Source organism: Mustela lutreola, chromosome 6 (genome assembly GCF_030435805.1).
Source record: "Mustela lutreola isolate mMusLut2 chromosome 6, mMusLut2.pri, whole genome shotgun sequence".
Taxonomy (NCBI): Eukaryota; Metazoa; Chordata; class Mammalia; order Carnivora; family Mustelidae; genus Mustela; species Mustela lutreola.
Window position 1 is genome coordinate 26,269,110 of NC_081295.1, and position 23,169 is coordinate 26,292,278.

Below are 23,169 nucleotides of genomic sequence, written 5' to 3' on the forward strand. Positions count from 1 at the left end.
TATTTGACAGCATATGCTTAAAGTATTGTGTGGGCGGGTTGTTTCCACACCAGTCACTGTGAATGACTAATTCTGTTTCATAAACCACCCCAGTGTCATTGTTTCCAAATAGTAACATCTCATCTTACTTATTGTTTCTTTGATCAAGTTCTTCCCTGTTAGAGTGTAATAGCATTAAATTCAGGAAATGGAATTTTAATTAGGGATTAAATAAGCTGGCATTCTTGGTGTATATTCATTAATGTGCTGCACACAGTTAATGGGATGATCAGAATTTTAAAAGTAACTCGAAAATGGTACCTGGCCATCTTGAGTCCCTGATTGCTATCCACATGTGTGTCCGCAGACGGGTGGCCATCGGGTACCCATGGCCACCCGTCTGGAGCCCCAGAGTTCCCAGCACAAGACCCTGACTGGCTGTTGACTGTGGGCAAATCGTTTGAGTTTTGCGTCATACTCAACCTCAAAGGTAAAATGGCCTTACATGAAGTTTCCCGTTTTCTTTGACCTGCACTCCTACGCGACCTGGCATAGGCACAACCTGTTAAGTTTCCACCGTGACATTTTTCTGCCTCTTCTCATACTCAACAGAATGCTGTGGAATCTTCTAAAATGCCCTCGCAGGTTACAGGTGTAAGAAGGAAGGCCCGATGTGGTGGCGATGAGCAGGAGGGAACACTGCATGGCATCCCCTGCAGTGGGCCGTTCTCAGCTGTCTTGGTGCGGGGACCCTTACTCGGCAGCAGAGAATACCGCGGTCCCTCGCTAATGCTCCTCCCATGCTCTTCATGGCATCTGGCTGTGCCGTGTGACCCTCGCCGCCCCACTTCGTATCCAGTGAGTCTGTGAACTAACCCAGGATTTCCACTTCCTTCTAGGTATCATTTATCACTGTGACCTCACCAAAGAGGAACTGGAGCCACGAGTCTTCCGAGAGGTTACGGTGAAAGGGATCGATGCTTCCGATTACCAGACAATCCAGGTATGGAGCGTCTACGAGAGTTAGAAAACCTGACTTCCGCCCGAGCCAGGCTGTCGCCACCCTAGTGTGTCAGGAGCTGCGGAGGGAGCCGCGGAGGGAGCCGCGGAGGGAGCCGCGGAGGGAGCGCGGGTAATACACACAACAGGTGTCTTTGGGGCTCTTGCTCTCCCTGGGTAGGGAGCCGGGCACGGTCCTGCCCTCCTAGAGCTTGCAGCTTCTGCTCCCCCAGCAGCTGCTCTCGATGAGCCGCCAGAGCCCCTGTGGGGGGATCTTCCTGCAGGAGCTGTCGAAGCAACACTGTTTGTCTGCTTGCCTGAGAATTGGCTAGCCCAGGTCTCGTGGTGTCCCAGGTAACAATGCAGATCTGCTCTGCACAAAGTCTTTCCTCAGGCGCTTGGAGTCCGTCTTTTCCATCTGATGGTCCCATGTACTTGTGCCTGGTGTAGACGAGGCACTCCACAAAATACTAGAATGAATGACAACTGATTAATCGTCATGGCACCACAAGTTCCATCTCTGGCCGCCTGTCCTTTCGGGTTATGAAGCTCCGTTTTTGCATTTCCAGCTCCCCAGAGGTACTGAGTCTCCCAGAAACTGAGTCACTTATTGATTGAGGACGTAGCATGTCTGACCCTTTGCAGTGAGAGGTCACCTGTGAGGTACCAGGTATTTTATCAGGCCTCTCCAACCTGGAGGACCAAACCACACAGACCACAGACTGGGAATCCGAACCGAGTGTAGAACAAAGAGTGGATGCTCCCACAGTGTTTCTCTGAAACTCAGCCTGCTGAGTTACCCGTCACCTGTCTAGAAATGGTCTGGATGGTGACCTACATCTATATCATAAGTAAAGTGTTATTTACAGAAACCCATGATGGGCCAGATCTGGCCCAGGGCTGCAGCCTGTCACCCCTTGTTCTAGGTTTTGGCAGGTTTTGGCAAACCAGCCTCTGGTTTTGTGGGAGAACAGCCACGCCCATCTGTTGACATAGTGCCTGTGGCGGGCTTGGTGCATTGATAGGGTGAGTGCAACAGGGCCTATATGGCCCACTTAGTTTTTGGCCCTCTGAGAAAAAGTTGACTGATCCCTGGTCTATATTAAAAAGTACTTATAGGGGTGCCTGGGTGTCTCAGTGGGTTAAAGCCTCTGCCTTCGGCTCAGGTCATGGTCCTGGGGTTCTGGAATCGAGCCCCACATCGGGCTCTCTGCTCAGCAGGGAGCTTGCTTCCCCCTCTCTCTCTGTGCCTGCCTCTCTGCCTACTTGTGATCTCTGTCTGCCAAAGAAATAAATAAAATCTTTAAAAAAAAAAAAAAAGTACTTATAAAATCCCAATGTTCTTGGTAGATGCACAGGTTCTTTGTCACGAAGCTCTTTCGGGCCTGCAATGTGCATGTGCTCATTGGGTGACATAGGATGAGTCACTTAACCTCTCCAAGTTTTTTTAGAGGTGATCTCTATTTTGCAGGATTCCTCTAGGGTTATATGACATGATGTATATTTTGTGTCTGGCACATAGAATATAATCCGTTTTTTCAGTCAGTATTTGAAATAATATAACATACTGTTAGTCTTCTGTATATCTGTTTTGGCTTGCTGCTGCTTTCATTTTCAAGGTGAGCCGTTGCCCGGAGAGAGATCCTGTGGGAGCCAGTAGTCCGTCTGGCACTTACGTGGTTCGCTCATTCACCTAGTCCTGTAGTAGACTTTAAAAATCATTATTAGGCTGTCACTCTTGTCTGTTATCCCTTTTCTCCATGTATTGGAGATCTGTCCCTATCAAATGTCACATGTCACTTTCCCAGGGCCTGTGTCTAGTCTTTGCCTCAGCAACCTCAGGGCCAGGGTATGTGCGTACACACCATCGCCTCCCCCATCAGTAATGCCAGGGCTGCCCGAGCAGTACCTGCAGACTGTCCCTTTTCTGCACTCAAGGGTCCCGCATTGGCTGCCCTAGAATTGGACAGTCACCCAAGAGAGACCCTGTGTCATCGCCTCATCTTTTTTTTTTTTTTTTTAAATTTTTATTTATTTATTTGACAGACAGAGATCACAAGTAGGCAGATAGGCAGAGAGAGAGAGAGAGAGAGAGAGGAGGAAACAGGCTCCCCGCCGAGCAGAGAGCCCGATGCGGGGCTCGATCCCAGGACCTTGAGATCATGACCCGATCTGAAGGCAGAGGTTTAACCCACTGAGCCACCCAGGCGCCCCTCATCGCCTCATCTTGACTATTCAGCCCCTCAGCTCTATTAGAAAACACATTATTTTCTTCTCCTTTCCAGCTTTCCCCAAATTAGTGCTCAAGTCTGCAGTTATCTTGGGGTTTGAGGAGGGAGGGGCACCTATAATAACACCAGGGAGGCAGCTGCTTACAGGGAGGTTACTCTCCTCACAGGGAGGGTAGGGGAGGGGACAGTTGGAATTGTAGCCGTTCTTGTCCATGCTGGCAATAGTGATATTCTTGATAAATGATTCCCAGAGACACTAGTTACCAGCTAATCTGTACCGTTCTCTTTTATAAATGAAAAGATAACTCATTACACCTGAGCACATGCTCAGCAGAGTAGAACTCTCTCAGCCACGTGGGTAGCCCGACATCTACACATCTAACCAGGGAAGGGACAGGCTTGGGTGACACCGGTGTGTGCAGTGTCACACAGCTGAGCTCCTCTGCCTGGCTCTCTGCTTCACAGAGAAAACTTCCCTGATGTTGAGCTACTGGACGACAACCTTTTGTTTTTACCATAGCAGGAGGGAAGAAGAAGGGGAGAAAGATGGTAAATATTTAAAAGTAGCTAGACAGAGCACAGGTGCATCCCACATGTCAATGCGCTGCTCCTCATTTCCGGATTTTGACAGCAGAGCTCTGCCTGTGGACAGAGTAGTCATAGAATGCCAACAGCAGAGTTTCTGCCTATTGATTGCACACAGCAGACATCTTGCAGTGAGTTACCAAAACAGAATTCTTTTATCGTTTACGGGTGCCTTGGAAATGCTCTTTGATATCCCAACACCACAACTTCTGTCACTTCAGCTCCGTTGTGCGATGGCTTAGAGTCACGTGTATCAGCAGAACCTTGATGTGAGATGTGAGCGTGACAGATGTCCTCACGTTTTGATTAGGCTCTCAGCGGTGTTGCCAGCGATGACCTAACCATTGTAAAAGCAGGCCTTGGAGAGGGATTAGCGCGTGACTGGAAACCATCCTGACGGGTGTGTTATAGCATCCACAGCATTTGGGCGGGGGAGGAGGTAGATTTTTGTTTTCAGTCACTTTAGGGTAATGTCGCTTTTGATTCCTCTTGACCCTGGTGTTCGTATTCATTCCGTATATGATTTAAAAAGAAGATCCTCTGGGCTGTCTGTGATCCCTTCTTACATTTTGTGAGGCATGTTATTGTTGGGAGCAAATCCTGCAGCACGGATTACGCTGCGTGGTTAGTCAGATGCAATTAATGGTGGTCATGACCACGTAGAGCTACCTGCTGGGACAGCTGGTAAGACAGACCGAGACGAGGAGAAAGAGAAGGTCAGAGAAACACGTGGCTAATTAGGCCACAGAGGGCTATTCTTGTGTGTTGTACATTCCCAAGACCCAGCACATCTTGAATTTGGGTTGGGGGGGGTGGTGGAGGGTATGACATCATATTCTGCTGACAGACATAGAACAAAACTGTATAACCTTTACCTATTCCTAACTGCAGCTGCGGGTAGAAAGTTGATCTTTCTCAAGAATATGATTTTGAAAATCAGATCCTGGAAAATTGTTTCTCTTCCAATCAGGGGTACATATAAAAATTTAGTTTTAGATGGGGTGGAGGGATGGGTGAGGCTGGTGGGGGGTATCATGGAGGGTATTGCATGGAGCCCTGAGTGTGGTACATTAACAATGAATTTTGGAACACTGAAAAAAATAAAATTAAATTGAAAAAAAAAAAGCTGAAACGCTGAGCATTAGAAATTACATTCATAAGACAAGTTTGGTAATAAGTGATTGACCTGAAAAAAATCTGTCTACCTTTATGACCATTAATGTGTTTTAAACAAACATTAAGTAACAGGGACATTTTAGTTAAATTTAGTCCATCAACAGGTATGACCTGACCTTCAATGCCAATGGTACTGTTTGAATACAGAGAGTTTCTAGACATAGGACATTGACCGTGGGAAATTTAAAGTCAGACTGGAGAGTTGAGACATACAGATCTGAAAGGTCAGACACTGCCAGGGTATTCTCAGGTGAGCCCAGGCAGGGTTCAGCCTTCGGTCAGTGCTGCGGTGTTGAAGACACAGGAAGGTGGGCGCTACTGCTGTCCCTAGTTCTCCATGAGACTCCTGACCAGCTTTACCACCAGCCTCATTTGGAGACTGCCTCTGCCTTTCTGCCTTCTCATGGCAGGTTGATTAATAATTTCACAGCAAATTCAAGAAGGGAATCCAGCCCTCAGCATCCCGTGCAGTGGGCTGCCTTTTGTCGTTTGTGTATGGACCAGTGTTTGCACCACAGTGGAATGTGGTAGAAGGAGGAGCAAAGTGCACCTTTTGGTTTCTCAGTATCTCATTTGTCCAGCCAGGCTGAGGGATTGGCTTTTTTCTTTTTTCATCCCCAAAGGAAAGACAAAATTTATGGACCTGGGGGGGAAAAAAAAAAACAGTGAACGGAGTGTACTATGAATAAACTCCCATTAGCGACAGTTTCCACATTTCTTAAAAGACAAAAAATTGGGAAGGAAAGTCCAATTTTATGGGTGAAAGCAAACACTATATTATGAAAATACTAAGAATCATAGGTATTTAACAGATTGAACTGTCTTGATTCCTATTTTCTTATGCTTAGTAGGGACTTTGCTGAGGTTTACCTGCTGTAATGCATACAAAACACCAGGAGCATCCCAAAGGTGTTTGCTGGGTAACTGAAAAGGAATGTTAAAATTAAATACTTCTTTGGGTTTACCAAGATGCCTTGAGGTAGAGGGAGTGTGGGGATTTTTGTCTTTAATTTAGTGTATGTTTTTCTAGCCTCGGTGCTAGCTGGTGTGTGGTTGCTAGCCTACACAGGCTTTGCTGTCCATAGAACACGTTCTCAGAACATTAATTAGTCTTTTAACGTTTGTTAACTTCTGTGCTGAGCGCATGGGACATCCAGTTCTTGGATTTTGACTCATCCACATCCCCAGTGAGCTGACCATTGAACTGGTGATAAAGCTTCTCCGTAGCACTGTGTTCTCATGGTTGCCGGGCAGAAATGTTCAGAAATGCCAGTGAAGAGTGACTGCAGGGAGATTTTCCCAAAGAACTTTTTGAGGGGTCACCGTGCTTCCAAATGACGAGGGAACTGCTTTAAATTGTTGCTGGTGATTTAGTGCTGGAGCACCCCAGTGATCCGAGGCATGATTTTCACCGCGGCGTATTCTCGCATGAACAGACCCCCCCCACCCTTCCTTAGCACTCCGTCATGTAGGCGTTCTAGACTGAGGGTATAGTTTTTCAGAGGGTACGTGTTTGGGTCTCTTTCCCCTTTTCATATCAGCCATGTTAAAATAATTTGACTGCAAAGGTTGCTGAAGAGTTTTTTGTTGTTGTTTTTTTTTTTAATAATAGAAAAGTAAGTTATGGGGACCCAAGTCAGTGCCGTCCTCATAGCATGGTAAGTAAATCCTCTTCCTGTTTTAAAAAGGACTTTACTTGCAGCCATCTGCAGACAACCCTCTTTCAGTAAAAATCACAAGGTGGCTTGAGAACTAAGCAGTCAGTCCCCAAAATGAGAAGCCTGGGGAGGTTTCTTGAGCCTTCTGTGTGAGGCTTTGCTGTGACAACGTGGGTGAAAGCCAGGCTGTGCCGACCTTGCTCTGAGCTTCTCTGAAACTGCACTGAGGAAGCGGAGACGGGGGCCAGGACAACCATAGAACCCACCCTGGTGACTGAGAGCCTGAGGGGGGCGGCCAGCAAGAAGCCCTATTGCTTGGCCCTCCTGCGGGGGACATGGTGAGCCAGCAGCAGGCATGTTTGCTCAATTTATTTTGTGGAGACATTAATGAGTTAACAGGCATTGATGCTGTTTGAATGGCTCAGATTCACTTCCTGGAAGGCCATCTAGGTTTATTGTTCTTTACTGTATTAGAGGCCCTGAACATCAGAGATCCAGCAACCTGTAAACTCAGTACCGCAGGAGACAGCGGTACTCCTTGGAGGTTTCTTCTTCCTTAGTACACACAAAGTTTGTAATATGTACCTTACAAATTATATTACATTTGTTAATCTGTACATTAAAATGTATCTGATATCTACAGATAAAACTGAGTTTGCTGTCCTATGGAATAGTCATTTAAATAGATTCAAATTTTGTTTACCTGGTTCTAAGAGTCACGGCTTTCAAGATCCATAAAAAGTTGCAGGTTACTGAGCTTTGATGATATGCAGGTGGGTCAGTTTCAGGTTACTCACTGCTAATAATTAGCTCCAGCTCCTTGCTAGAAAACAATCTTGGAAAAAGAGCGTCCTATTTCCTTATCCTATAGAAAACAGAGTAGCATGCAGCTTCCTTCTTGTTAGAACTGAATCAGTGGTGTGGTATCATCTATGAATGGTATGTGGGCAAATGGTAGTTACCTTTTGTCATTTTGATGATTTTTGTTTTTAAAAATGAATCTGAATTTTGGGGCACCTGGGTGGCTCATTTGGTCACGTGCTCTTGGTTTTGGCTCAGGTCACAATCTCAAGGTCTTGGGATTGAGCCCCATGTCAGGATCCACACGCAGCGTGGAGTCTGCTTCTCCCTTTCCCTCTGCCCCTCCTCTCAAAGGGATAAATCCTTAAAAGAATAAAAATGAATCTGAATCTCAAGATATGTGATTCAGATTAGATCCAGCTGTGAGCACCAGGAAACATCAAAACAACCACGACTTAAAGAAGAGAGACATTTATTTCCATCTCAGAGAAAAGCTCAGGAGGAACCAGTCCAGGGTGTCTGATGGTACCCTCAGTATCTAAGGTGCGAGGAATCTGCGCTCCGGCTCTCTTGCTGCTTTATCACACTTGGCTTCTGTTCCCAGCATCTCTTCATGGTCCTTGAACTCTTCTGACCATGCAGCCCCATTATATCTACTTTCTAGCCAACAGGAAGGCAGCAGTAGGGAAGAACAGGGCAGCGGGGGAGGGAAGATGCATGCCAGCTGTCTTAGAAGCATGTTTGCTTAAAGGTGACATGTATTCTGTCTGCTTTCACCTTCTGGTGAAAAAGTACTCATCTAACCCCATCCAGTGCAATGAGGTTTAGAGATGTCGTTTTAGTTCCAGGAAAAAAATATGTGCAGCTAAAAATTAGGGCCTTTTTGGGGGGAGGCAACAGGGGAATAGATTAGCAATCTGTCACACAAGACAAAACAGGACTTAAGTAGAAATTGTTGGTGTGGATGGGGAACCTGGGGTGGCCCGGTTGGTGAAGCCTCTGCCTTCCGCTCAAGTCATGATCTCAGGGTCCTGGGACTGAACCTGGTATCAGGCTCCCTTCTCAGCAGGGAGTCTGCTTCTCCTCCTTCTGCCCTGGCCCCTCTACTTGCGTTGTGCTTTCTCTCTCTCATATAAATAAATAAATGAAAATCTAAAAAGGAAATTTTTGGTGTGTCGACCCTGAGACCAAGGAACCCAAACACCACCTGGTGGCCAGCTGCCTAAACCTCAGGGTCAGGATTAGGAAAACAAAGACTGAAAAGGTGAATATTCAAATGTTGTAATTACAGACAGCAGAAATCAGGTACTACAAAGAGAAAACACCTTTTAAAGAGGTGCTTCTCCCATGAAGAAAGACCTTCAATATTGCTTCCAGAACATGATCATATGTATTTCCTGAGTTCTGGCCTTGACTTTAGCAGAAGTGTAATGTAAGGCACAAGATGGGACTCTGAGAATTAGAATAGAGGTGAACTGTAAGGGGTCATCTCTGGGAGACTGAGGAAGCCAGGTAAGCTAGGGCCAGGTGGCTCTCCACATGTTTGACTCCATGGGAAGTCCATCTCCCAACCACCCCTCTTGTGAAGTATGTGGACCCAGGCCATCCCTGAGGACCTGCTCATTAGAACGGAAACATAGCATGCATCAGCCTCCGAGGAGGGTGTCAAGCCTCTAATTTCATAGCTGCCTCTTCGCTTTTTCCTAGGTGATCTGTCTACCACTAATATGTTTTTGGGCTACGGACAAAATTGTATGCATTCCAGTTGTATATACCTTAGAGTTCATATGGTTGAGACCTCTCATTTTACAGATGAGGAAACTAAAAATCAAGGCAACAATGTAAATAATTGACAGAATTCAGAGCTGTGCTGATCTGTACACTTCGTTATCAGGATGAATTATTTGCACACTCTATAGCTCAGGTTGTTGGTTCCCCCCCACCACCACCTTTAAAGTAAATTAGACTAAAAGACTTCTGAATTCCTACACCTGCTTAGCTTTAAAAGTATGTTTCTGCATCGTGTAAGTATACAGCGATTACCGTGTAAATTCTTATAGAACCTGTTCAACAATGAAAATACTCCTTGTGTGAAAAGGGAGACACTAAAGGCCCATAAATACATCTTTAAAACTGCTTATAAATATTATGATTTATTTTAGTGTTCTCTTCTAATCTTGTTGCATGTTAATGGAGATTCTCATTTCTTTATCCATTATCATATATGATATATTCGCACACATATGCACACATACATTGTGTTTTAGTCAGAGGAGTTTTATGTAAGTCTTAAATGTTGATTGCCACATGGCAGCTTGAAACTCCACTTAAAAGTGGAATGAAACTTGAAGTGTTTATGGCTTTTCTGTTGTCATCTTATCTCTGCTGGACCTCCCCCAAGATCATACTCGGGTTGGCACTGATGCCAGTACGGGTATCAGATTGCTTCAAACTCAAATTCAGAAGAATATCCTCAGATTTATTTTGGAAGCGCTAGCCCAAGACCTTGGCTTCTTGTGCCGTGAACCTGGAAAGACACTTCTGTGCCCAAAGGAAGCATCCTTCTCAGTTGCTTTTTCTTAGACAAGTACACCCATTCCAGTGTCTGTCCATCATTTCTGCCTTCTTAATGGGTGAAGTTAGATTAAAAGTTCATAGGATTTGGTGGATATCTAGAAACTGGAATCTTAAAAGTGCTTAGATTTTCTCTGTGCTGAGAAGGCTCAATGGGAGAGAGTTGGAGGAATTTTTCTCTGCTTTTCTGTGACTGTCTCCCGCTTAAACCCCAAGGGTAAGTCTTTATGTAGGCTGCCATCTAGACAAGTGTTCTTTGGCTTCCTGCTCTGCTCTGTCTTTTAGGGCAGATGGGGAGAAGAGAACATAGGAGCTTAGTGTGGTCTCTCCACCTGCTCCATAGTTCTTCCTGCCCCTCCCCTTTGCCTGCATTACACTGATGGCCGATGGATGAGCGACTGAGTAAAAATAGACCTGGCACTCCAGATACTCCATTATCTCCCTGGAGGAAAAGCTGTTACAGCCTAACTTCACTGGTCTGTGCAGAAGGAAGGAAACATGTTCCATGTCCATAAGTATAACCTTTCGTTTGGGGTCAGGTATACCTTGACCTGGGTTTAGAGAAGTAGGCTTGATCATTCTCTGTTCACTCCCAGTGCTGACCAAGTGTAAGTGGTAGATTAGAAATGCTGTCATAGTGGCAAACATGATGGCAGAACATCACCAGGTAGAAGGCACTGTGAGGGTACTAAACAGGGGCACACACAGGTTCATGTGTGGTCATTGTCTGTGTCAGGTGTGAGCTTCTCTCCCCAGTTTTGATGCCCTCTTTCATCCAGCCCCGCAAAAGTGCTGCCTCGCTGCCCCAAGTCCCGACCCCAAATACTCGGCTTCATCAAGGCTTAACTCCCAACCAAGCCCTTGCCCACCATATGCAGACTCACCTCTGCTTGGTTCTCCTTTCTCCATGCACTGTCATTGCACTATTCTTTTTCCTTACCACATTTTCTGAAGTTCTATACAATTTGAGTACTCAACCAAGTCCCAACTTCTATAGAAGCTTCTCTTCTTGTTCCTGGCCTGGGAAACTCAGTCAAAAGCAAAAGACGGGGAAAGGGGCTAGTGGCGCTGTTAGTTGGGAGTAGAGCAAGGATGTGGGCACCCCCTGTGCCAGGCTGCATGCCCATGTCCTCAGCACCTCCTCTCCTTTCTTTGCATAGTCAGGACTCCCGTGATTTCCATTCTTGAGCTGAAGAGGCTGCAGGGAAGTTAGACGAGTTGTCCCTTATCACACGGTGGCACAGCTGGTGCTATCAGCCCTGAGGGGCTCGGCCAGCCTCTCCCAGTTTCCCAGTTCACCAGTTGAGTCCCCAGAGATAGGTGGTTCTGTGTTGTCATGTAGGAACTGATAGGAAACCCTGTGGCCTCATTAAGACCCTAGAGAAGGCTTTATTGTTCACCTTGGTTAATGTCTCAAAAGAAGGAAATGTACATTACCTAGTATAGCTGTACTGATAAATGCAGCCCATATAAATTCCTAATACACTTAAAATCATCTGCTACTTGGTTCTGCTGAGTTAAGTCATAGCTGGCGAGCCTTGTGTCCTCCCTGCCTCGTGTGTCTACATGTATATGTCTATGAGTGGATATCAATATTAATTTGCCTATAATTTGCATGTAAACATTTTTAAACATAGAATATGCTCTTTGATCCCAGATCGGATAGTGGGTAATTCTGAAATTGACTCTCAAACAGAAAACTATTTATGGTGCACGTAAAAACTATCATGTATATGCTGCCTTCGTCAGAACCCTGGGGCCTTCCATGTTTTGCATAGGATACAGCTAGTTCAGCTCCAAAGATTAGTGTCCATATAGCTAATTTAAATATTTGGAAAAGATTAGAGAAGAATACAAATACTCTAAATTGTGGCTGGTGCTTTGCTAGGGAGTCTGCAGATTGGACTGTTGAAGTGCCGACTTTGAACCATTGCTCAGAATCTGCAGAGAGGAGGGACCAAGGATTGTTGTAGAGTGTTGCCGGCACCATGTCTGCTCCCCTGCCTAGACTTCCACTCCTCCTCTAGACCATCTACAGCTGCCAACAGGTGTCTTCCTCACCTGCCATCAGAAGTTGGTCAGCTTTGTTCTGGAGAAGTGAGATAGGGAAGAGAACCACTTTCGTTCATCCAGTCTATGTGTTTATTAAGAATTTACTCTGTGCCAAGCATTGCATTAAACAGTGACCAAAAGAGCTGTGGTCTTTGCCCTTAAGAGGAGTACATGCAGAAAGAAAACAACAACAAACCAAAAAACACAAGTGAACAGAAAATAAACATGGAGATTTTGCAAGTTGGTGAAAGGGCCGTGAGTGAAATAACTAGGTCCGGGAATGACAGTGTGAATTGGGTGCTCAACCAGAGTTCCCTTGTGTTATGTCAGTGGAAACATAAAGGCGATGTTCAGGGGAATTAACCAAGTTGAGATGCGTTAGACCAAAGACTCTGCTTGGCCTCACAGAAGACCTGAGAGAGGACTGGTGTGGCAAGTGAGGGGGAAGGCAGGACCTCATGGGTGTGTTTGGGTTTGTTAGGGATCCTAAGTGCAGTGGGAGTCCTTGCAGGGTTTTATACTGGAGTGTGACATGTTCTCGTCTAAGAAAGCCATCTTCCATTTTGTGGAGAATAGATGGAAGGGCCAGATGCTGCTGTAGAGATTGCTGGAACATATCTGTAGCAGTAGACCAGGGAAAACATAGGAGGCCTACTCTAACGGAGAGACTGTGGACAGTAAGGAAGAGGGGGTTTGGAAAACACCTGGAAGAATCAACAGGACGCACTCAGGGACTGCACGTGGAGGGGAGAGGGGAAGGGACACATCAAGGGTGACTCTGAGATTTGGAATCTAAGCAGCTGCTATCATATGTCAAGTTATTGGTAGTGAGTTGGGGAGGCCATGTTTGGGAGGATGGATGTTTTGGACGTGTCAAGTTTGTGCATGTTACATTGTCAGCCAGGTAGCAATATCAAGTATGGAGCTGGATATTTGAATCTCGTGCTCAAAAGAAGAGATCTGAGTTGGAGTTACAAGCATGGACATCTTCAGTGTGTTGTTTAAATCTGGGGCAAGGACAGAATTACATGGAGTAGAGTGAGGGAGGGTCAGAACTGCATTGTGAGCAGCCCCACAGCCAGGGGTTAGCTGCTGGAGGAAGGGCCAGGAAGGGAGCCCCAGAAGCAGTAGCCAGGGAGGTGTAAGAAAAGCCCACAAACCATAGACATGGGGGAGCAAGAGGTCAAGGAAAGGGTAAGAAGAAGACAGTGGTAGACAGCATTCAGTGTGGTTGGTCAAATAAGGAAAGAAAAAGTTCTTGGATTTGACCAGGTGTATTCATTTGTGATTTTGACAAGAGCACTTTCAGGAGCAGTGGGGCAGACTGGTGGCTGAACAGGGTATATTGAGGAAGAGGGGAGAAGACCTGTGTGATTTCTTATGGGGGAGGGAGGTGGGATTGAGGGATTAGCTTTGCTTTTCATACATTTGTTGTATTGCATTGTTAGTCTAGTTAGAACAGTCTTGTGTAATGCTATAATCTGAAAGCTTATATTTTAAAACTTTTAAAAGATTCTTAAGAAAAAATAATCCTTGCTAAGCTAACTGAACATCTCCGTCTTTTAACAACTATGATTTGTCTTCCTACCCTCCCCCTCTTCCTCCTGCTTCAGATTGCTTTTCAGATTTTTCATTTTCTTGCTATAGAATACAGCTGTACTAAGAAAACAAATCAATCCAAAAAATGAAACTTTAACTTCAGAGAACCTTTTACAGATGGAGTCTTAAAGCTTTTGTGGCAGTGTATTCAAGATCAGGGAGGAGGGAGGTCCGGAAGAGGGAAGTGGGGAACCATGTGTGTAGACAGTCTTGAGAAGTTGAATAGCATAGGTTTCGAGAGGGACGTACAAGGTCAATGGCCTGACATGAAGCGGGGAGAAACCAGATTATTGTGTGTTGATGGGTTGACCAGTAGAAGGGAACCACCCCAGAAGCCAGGTCCCTTGAGAAGGTGAGAGGATCCCAAGCCCTGATGGAAGGCCTGGCCTTCATAAGAGGGACATTCCTCCATTCTGTCAGGAAGGAAACCAGCTTCGTACTTTCCTTCTGTGAGACCTGAATTCTCTATTTTCTTTTGTTTTGTTTTATGTTTTTATTTAAATTCTAGTTAGTTTATATGTAGTGTAGTATTGGTTTCAGGAGTAAAATGTAGTGATTCATCATCTACATTTAAGCACCAGTGCTCATCATCATGAGTGCCCTCCTTAACGCCCCCGTCTGGTCCATCCCCCACCCACCTCCTTCCATCAACCCTCAGTTTATTCTCTATAGTTACGAGTCTCTTACGGTTTGCCTCCGTCTGTTTTTATCTTATTTTTCCATCTCTTCCCCTATGTTCATCTGTTTTATTCTTAAATTCCACATATGAGTGAAATCTTATGGTATTTGTCTTTCTTAGACTGACTTATTTCACTTAGCGTAATACACTGTAGTTCTATCCACATCATTGCGAATGGCAAGATTTCGTTCTTTTTGATGGTTGAGTAATAGTCCATTCTGTTTGTGTGTGTACCACATTTTCTTTATCTACCTACTGTTTTCTCCAAACAATTTTTGAGTTTCAACTAGAAATGAAAAAAGTAGTTTTAAAATTTGGCAGTATGTGCATATTTGATATGTACTCAGTTTATGCGCTAGAAGACTCTCAGATAGTGAGTATGAGAAATTTTCTGCTTCTTATGAATGAGTTGCTTCCTGATCGCTCTTTTCTACATTAGTCAGGTGGGCTAGGCTATTGCAGTTCACAAGCACTGTCCCAGCCTCAGAGGCGAAAAGTCAGAAAAGTTTACATTTTGTTCCTGTTCCCTATCCATCAGACCTCCCCTGGGGCTCCACCCGTGCTGTCCCTGTGGTGCAGAGAGAAAGCACATCCCATTCCATGGTGGCCCCCACAGCCCGCCCTCCCCTGGTCACATGTCATTGACCAACCCCATGTGATGGGGACAGACCAGCTTCAGAGTTGGCGGATGATGACGGCCATCCATCCTCCAAGTGCTGGAAGGAGCTACAACAGCACCCGCCCTGGTGACACCACGTTTCTCTCCCCAGAGAAGGCAGGGAGGCCTTGGGGGAGCATGGGGGTTGCCTCTGCCCCTAACCCCATCCTTGACCACAGCACCTGAAATCCTACCAATAGAAATACATTCCTTTATTTTTCAGCTTTCATTTTCTGAATATTTTCTTTAAAAATATAAGCAGCTCTACAAAGCTTAGTAAATCATTACCTTTTATTTTCTCTGCAGGCATTAATTTTTTCTGGTGGACTCAAAATTGTAACAGTTTGTGTCCTGAACACAGTGTTCTAAGTAACATGTATTTTCCTACTTTGTAAGGAACATGCAGCACTGCCAGCAAAGCCTCCACCTGGCGTGAGCTCACGCATGCAGTCTCCTCTCGCAGGTCTGCAGCCATCAGGCCTCTTGGAGTTCTGCCCGAGCACTCGGGTCCCCATCACGCCTTGGTAGACCCATCTGGATGCAGGACCTTGCATGCGGCCCAACTAGTCAGTCAGAGGAGGGCAGGAGGACCCTACAGGCTGCACGAGACAGCCCCGGGCGGGCAGCACAGCCTGGCAGGCGCTAGGTCTCTCCGCGCACTCGCTCTGCCGCCTCCTTACCCCCAGGCCACCTGCAGTTGACCCGGATTCCTTGCTACATTCTATGAGAGTGTGATCATTTGAATTTTTTAATTAATGCTTTCAGACTTTGGAAGCTTAATTCTCTCCCTTTGGCTTTTGGCTTTTCTAACATGTGTTCTAAAGCAGCCTCTTACATTTCATGTTCTCACTTTCCCTTTCCTGCTTCACTACTCAGTAGTTTATTGACTTGTACGTATGGTTCCTTTCTTCATTGTTGGTGTTCCGTGTAACGTATTCCCTGACTGTGTTTGTCTAAGCGAGGTCCCCCAAAGTCCCAGTGCCTCACAGAGAGAAGCTGGAGGGATGCCTAAGGCAGTGATAGTTATAATAGAACAAATTTAAATAAAATGGAATTTCTAAATGAGAAGAGAGCATAAATAAAAACAATTCTTTCACAAACATTTCTCAAGCTGCTACATCGTATCTAGCAGCGCTGAGACTTTAAGGAATGATAGAATTTACAAGGGGAAATGATGTGATCAAACATTTGTAGCAATTTGATGGTGGGAGAAACTATATAAAAGGTGACCCCAGATCCCATGAGAGCCCAGAGGAGGAGGAACATCTAGGACTGTCCATGGAGGGCTTCCAGGAAAGGAGCTTTGGGCAGACAGGGGAAGGGCACAGAGGGAGGAGAGCTTGTACACAAGCAGAGATATCCCCAGCACCAGGGCTGGACCTCACCGGCAGGAGATAAGCCTGGAAATTACAGACAGGTCAGACCATAGGGTCTGCTTTGCGCCCAGATGGGGTGAGATTTTATCGAGAGTGGGGAGCCCTTCTCCAGTGGGGACTGTGCTGGATACCTAGGTGGCTTTTGCCAGGCACTCAGAGAATTAGCGTCAGGAGTCAGGGAGAGTGGTGAAGGCTGTCCCTGGTGGTGGTCAGTGAGCACAGATTGAAACCCTCGGTTGTGTGCCTAGAGGGGCAGGGGGACCAAAGGGAGCACTAACATTTAGGGCCTGGGGAGGTGGCCAGGAAAGCAGTAGACTGAAGAGGCTGTGAGTGGAGCTGCCGAGCCCAGCCGACTGGGAATGAGGAGTCTCCCTGCAGCCCTCGGCTTTGCCTGTTAACTACCAGCCAGGAGAGCTGGTACACAGGACTCACACGATGGCAGTTTGTGTCCGCAGTGCGCTGGTTTGTATCCAGCTCTTCTGTACACACCCCTGATGCTTCATGGCCATCAGCTGTTCCCCATCCTCCATCCTGAATGCCGTCCATCTTCAGAACAGCACAGTGTTCTTTTCCAGGTCTTCCACGAGCACAAATCGATTATTCATCTGAAATGTTCATTTTCCTGACACTTGGATATTTTGCTACCTTAATGCCTTGATTACAAGTGATGATATAAAGGGGTGTGTGTCTGCATACTTAAAATGACACTATTTCCTCATTTAAGGCATTTAAAAATGAATAGGCAAGCTCTGTCGTGATAGTGCTGGGGCGAACAAGATAGTGCTGGGGTGGGAGGCATTTCATAGCCATCAAAAAAGGAAAAAAGGATATACGGTTCCACTGGTAAGATTTTTGCTGCTGTCGTTCTTCTGCACAAATACAAAACCATTTCACACAGCCAAGCATAGAATATAAATCAAAAGTTGTGCTTGTAGCTTTGCAGCAGGATTTCTGAACCTTGTGATTTGCGTTCATTTGCTCCCCTTCCTCTTTTCCAACCCCCGATGAGTTGCCCCCAGTGGCTGTCTGTGCTGCTCCTGGAAGCCTCTACTTCCGTGTCTCCCCACGGGCCACCTCTCTGCCGCCCGCCTTCACCCGCGTGAGTCCACTTCTAGCTCCCCGTTCCCCGGCGGGGTCGGGGCAGGGGGGTGGTGAATTGCACCTTGGCGCTCATGAGCTTCCTAATGACTGTCCTTTAAGCGACCTGAAATCACCTCCGATGTGTTGTTCCCGCCTCTGACTCTCCCAGGGTTTATTTGGGTGATTGGCATTCGCCGTGTCTGAGAGAGTCTAGGTAGAAGCAGATCAGTGGACTAGCAGCATTGGAGGCGCGCACCAGAAACTCCCGTAAACGTCTTTATGCCAGAGAATTTTCCTTCCAGGTCCCCCTCTTCAGTATTCCGGTCATTCATTGTTTGGCAGTGAAATGATTTTGTGTGTATTTGCTCCTCCCGGTGTTGTGCTGCATCTCCCATTCTCCTGGGATATACAAACGAAAAAGTGGTAATTGGACAGTTGTGCCAGCGTCCCGGCTCAAGGGCTTCTGTCCATGCTGCGCTCCGTTCAGGGCCACTCTTGGTGGTGCAGTTCTGCTTCAGCCCTCCGCCCCCCGCCCCCACCAGGAGCTGCTTGATCGCACAAACACTGCTCTCCCTTCTCCTCACTAACATCTGCCTCTCTCCAAGTCCGGCCTCTTCGGCATTCACATTCGGAGCTGCCCCTGTCCTCACAGCTGTGTGGTTGGACCCCGCTGTTAGTGACCATTCTGGCCGGCATTTGTCACGCCGACGTTTTGCTTACTAGTTTTTATATTTCTAAGGCAGTAAGATAAATAAGGGGTTTGCCACAGTGTTCATGAGAATTTGAAATGGATTTCAAGTATTCTTCCTGGGTTTTTATGACGCAGGTGCAATCTCATGCAGTGAATTACCGTAACTAAACCGCTTCGGAGCCGTGAAGCTCGTCCTCCGTGGCATTGCTAAATTAATAGATTTAACAGCTACACATAAAGAAAATGTCAGATGTTAAATATTTTTCATCAGTGGTAAGTTAGAAATTTGTGACCTTATACAGTCTCTTGAGTGCCTCAACCCAAGTTAATTTGTATTTTATTCCTTTTCAGCTTGTAAGCATTTTGATGCCACACTCTAGAATGTTTTAGAGGTTTTTTTTTTTCAATGCACTGCCCCTTAGAATGCTTTCTTGTGTGTTGTTTGAGTACAGCGTGGTGGCCGGTTTGCATGTTTGTTTATGCAGTGACCCAGACTTGTGTTCTAAGTGCCCACTGTCTTCCAGGCACTGTGCTAGATACAGAGAGGTACACATGCGCACGCACACTCACATGCTCACATACACACACACAAACACATGACGGCACAATAGCTATGAACAGGAGGATTGGGGGGGTGCCCAGAGGGAGGTCCAGGAGGTTGCTCATCTTTGTTCCTAGTGACTGAGAGCATAGAGTCTGGAGTCAGTCGGCCCAGGTAAAAATCCTAAGTCCGTCCATCCCAGGATTTATGACCCGGACAAGTTGCTTCCCTGGTCAGAGTAGCCCCCTCCCTGGCTCAAACTTCATAATGAGGGAATATTTATAAACCCCTTAGAATAGTGCTTTTTCATGGTAAGAACTATTTAAGTGTTTTAAACACATCAAGTAAAATAAATAGCATCTATTTTTGACATAAGGACTAAGGAAAATCCTATTGTGAAAAATATAGAAACCTACTGGCAGGCACTTTAGTTTAGTTTTTTTGTTTTTTTGTTTTTTTTTTAATGTACAGAACTTTAGTTGATAGTTTATGTAGAAATTTATTATCACCAGGTTCTGTCTCCAGAGCCTTGGCTGACTTTGTTCCCTGTATTTTCATTTGTTTTGATATTTTCAGATAAGGAAGAACTTTCTAGCAGAGAGGTCCCAGTGAAATGAGCCGCCGTTTGTGGTGTTGTCAGTTTCTCTCTTACTACTGGAAATAGCCAAGCAAAGGTTGAACCTGCCTGAGATACAGCATTGGGGTGTGTGTATTGGGTGGGAGCTCGGGGGGGTCAAATAAGTGAATTCCTAAGAGCCAGTGAATTTTTTTTTTCAGTTGTGGTTTAGTCTCTCAAGCCTGGTGACTTCAGGGATCTGGAGATGCGGATGGCAGTTTCATTGGAAAGGACAGTTGAAGTTGGGAAGGATTCAGAAAGGTAGAAGATAAAAAGTGGAGAGATGTAATGGCTGGTCTAAAACGTGGACCTCATGGTATAGAGAATGGGGAGGCATTGTGTGTTGTCAGGAGGGGAGTGACCTAGACTAAAAGGAAGGTTCTCTCTCTCTTTTTTTCTTTTTTTAAATCTCAGGAAGATTCATTAGGTAGCAAATGCCCAAAGATTGGAAGCGTGAATCCTATTAGAAGCCAGGGCCTCCACATGGACATGCGGGGAGGAGACGGTGTGTGGGAGGCTTCCGAAGTGCTCTGAACCTCAGGACCTGAAGCAAACTGGCATAGGTGTTGGAAGGGCGGTCATAAAGAGACGGGGTGTAATGTGCAATTCTAACTCTTCATGCATTCAGCAAATGTTCACTGATCACGAGCAGTGCAGGGCTCATGACCCCTAGATGACGGATTCATCATTCTGTTTCCATAAAGAGCACAGCGAACGCAGGTGCGTCTGATGTGCCGCCTCAGTGTCCCCATGGTGAGCCTCAGCGGCCTCACGTGCTGCGTCCTGGGGGGGCACCCAGAGAAGCATTGCCTGGTACAAGCACAGAGGCAGCTTTTCCTGACCCTATGCAAGCAGTAGGCCTTTCTCTTCTAAAAGGAGGTCTGACTATGTGGACCTTGACCTCAAAGAGGTCAGATCAGTGTAACTGGAGATGGCAGTTATGGTCTGTGGTCAAGTCCTGCTTATTCATCACAGCCCTGAAAGCCTCCAAACTCCAGCCAGACCATCACAGTGCCACAACCGACATGGGCCGCTGTCTTTCTTCCCTGTGTCAAGCACCTTGAATTTCTGTTTCACTTCTTGATCCACAGTTTGGAACTGGGAATAGGCTTATTATTCCAAAGAACAGGTGGCCCAGCCTTGGAGAGCTGAGGCATTTCTGCACACACTATCAGCAGAGCACTTAGCACATTGTTGATACTCAAGAAATGGACCAAAAGTTAAAATAGATTTTAAATAGACTGAGATCGCTGCTATTGACGTGCCCCCATGGGTGTTTTTAAAGCTCCACGGTTAGAAAACTGTCAAGCCATCCTCTGAAAAGCAAACCGAAGGATCTGGAATAGAAATTTCCCTTTGTAATTTCGGCCCAGAGGTAACTCTTAAACTCCTCCCCACTCCTCCAAAGTCACATGCCTGGAAAATAGATAGGATTTTGACCTTCTAACGCTTGGCAGGTATCTTTAACCTAAGCAACACGCAGCACCCCCTCGAAACCCCACGAAGCTCTCCCCATCCTCTGCTTTACAAGGTAATGGATGCCCCGCAGTTGCTTTCTGCCTGGTTCTTTGGGCAATGGAATGTCTTGACCACTGTTCGCCTTGACCGTGAGATTTCTGAGCAGCTCTGCTCCTCGTCACATGCATTTGCCACACTTAGCACAGGCCACACAAGTGGGCTCTGTCAACTCGGATAAAAAGGGAAGTTCAACACCCTTTCATGAACATTCTCCTTTAAACCTGTCAGGCCCTAAAATTAGGAAGGAGCTGCTATCACCAGACATTCTTCTCTCCAAAGGGCCTGCCCTTTGCAGTTTGCCTTCATCTTTCGTGGCTGAGCGTGTCCCTTTACTGGGGACAAGGAGCGTGCTGGCATTCGCCTCAGATAGCACCCCACCCGAACAAGGACAAATCTGCGGTTGAAGACTGATTGTTTTCAGAAGCTTCCGTGGTTGCCCATGTTGGACTGTCTCAGCAAAATTGATTTTACTACCAAATGTATTCATTTCAAGAAAATAAAGAGCACAGCGAACGCAGGTGCGTCTTATCTGCCGCCTCAGTGTCCCCATGGTGAGCCTCAGCGGCCTCACGTGCTGCGTCCTGGGGGGGCACCCAGAGAAGCATTGCCTGGTACAAGCACAGAGGCAGCTTTTCCTGAACCTATGCAAGCAGTAGGCTTTTCTCTTCTAAAAGGAGGTCTATGTGGACCTTGACCTCAAAGAGGTCAGATCAGTGCAACTGGAGATGGCAGAAGAGATGGCTGGTCTTTTCATGACTGCTGATGTCATTGTCTTGAGGAACGGTAACATTTCCTTGATTTCTTAGGTTTCCTTGCCCTGCCTTTTTCCTTTAAGGAAGATGTTTTTATTTCATCTATTTGATACCAGATTCACATGTTAGGAGAGCTGGACATGTATTTATTGACTCCTCTCATGCCAAAGCCTGGCCCGAGAGCAGCATTGCTTTACACTTGGTGATGTCCCTGGGAAGCCAGGCTTGACAATAAGGGGGTGGTCATTTCTGTAATTTTTTATTACATGCTTTATGTAAGTGTAAACCCTTTGTCTCTCTCCTTCAATAGTTTTTAATTCAAAGACTTCCACTCAAGGATCTGTGAGTTCTTATCTGTTAAATAATCATTCATTAGAATATGGCCTTTAATATGCAAAATGGGAAGCTGCTTTAAATTTAATTGATTGCTTAGAAAGTTGGGGTTGCTTTCTTTATGATTGTCTCAAGCAGTTTCATTTGTGAAGTTAATTATGTCTGTAATACCTTTTAAAAATACTACTGAGACCGTTTTTTTTAGTAGAATGGCATTGCAGGATATACTGGGCTTTTTCTGTCTTCAAGACGGTAACAAGATGACTGTTTGGAAAAGGGTCATCTTTCCATGCAGACTTATTTTGCTTCAAAAAAAAGTAAATATAATGACCTCTATATCTGAAATATGGCTTTTGACATGCTTGAATGAGTCTCCTTTTGAAGAGGGCAACAAAAACAGAAAAGCAAATAAATCACAGTATCTCTGGGAGAATATTTGTCCCCTGGATTCCCTGGAGACTGGTGATTATTGTCCTGAAGGAAATAAAAACCTATTAAAGCAGTGCCAAAGCCTCTAATATTTGCAAAATTTTACACAGTTACACCCAATAAAGATATTTACAAGGAAGTAATACTGTAGAGTGAATTACTTTGTGATAAGAGTAGAAAGAAAATCCTGGACCAGGGACTTAGGAGACCATAGTGGTAACTTCCCATAAACTGGCACTGTCTGTCACCTTGGCAGGTATCTTGTCTTCATGGATCTCAGGTTTGTCTTTTGCATAAGAGGGTGACCAGCTTCTGAAGTCCCAGAAGGACAATCTCTCCTTTTATCTAAAACATTTTAAGTCTCCAGAATTTGAGATTATCTTATTAACTCCCCAGGGCTGAGAAAGAATTGACACCAGCTTTTTTGTACCAAGTGGCACAGTTTTGGGACTGCTCAGAAGAGACCCATTGCTGTCCTCTGCGGAGAAACAGTGGGGGCTTCCCAGAGGGCATAGACCCTTGTTGCTTTGTTGTGCTGAATGCTCTTGGTTGGACACGTGGAGTAACATTGTTACACTGCTGTGAGAGTCTCCAAAATGGAGAATTTAAGTTTTAAAGGGGAAAAAAGCAAACATCAAGGAGGGAAGCTTTCTTAATACAGTGTTTGAGCGACCAACCTTCGGCTGGCTCACTCAGGTTTAGAACGAACGGTGGTTCTGAATTACCGTTGTGATTTTTTTTTTTTTTCTTGTAGTGTCCCTGACAAAGGTTTCACGTGGAAACATGCTAAAGCAGAGCCTCTTCTGGGATCCCCCAGGGGCTTCCAAATACTCTCGGCCATA

General features: G+C 45.7%; 1 protein-coding gene across 1 annotated transcript in view; it reads left to right on the forward strand.

Moving 5' to 3' along the window:
• The window catches only part of PREP (prolyl endopeptidase), a 113,771-nt gene that overhangs the window by 71,906 nt on the left and 18,696 nt on the right, over positions 1-23,169 (forward strand). Inside the window, exon 10 of the mRNA XM_059176980.1 lies at positions 879-982. Within this exon, the coding sequence (XP_059032963.1) occupies positions 879-982 (104 nt within the window). The remainder of the gene's footprint in view (positions 1-878; positions 983-23,169) is intronic.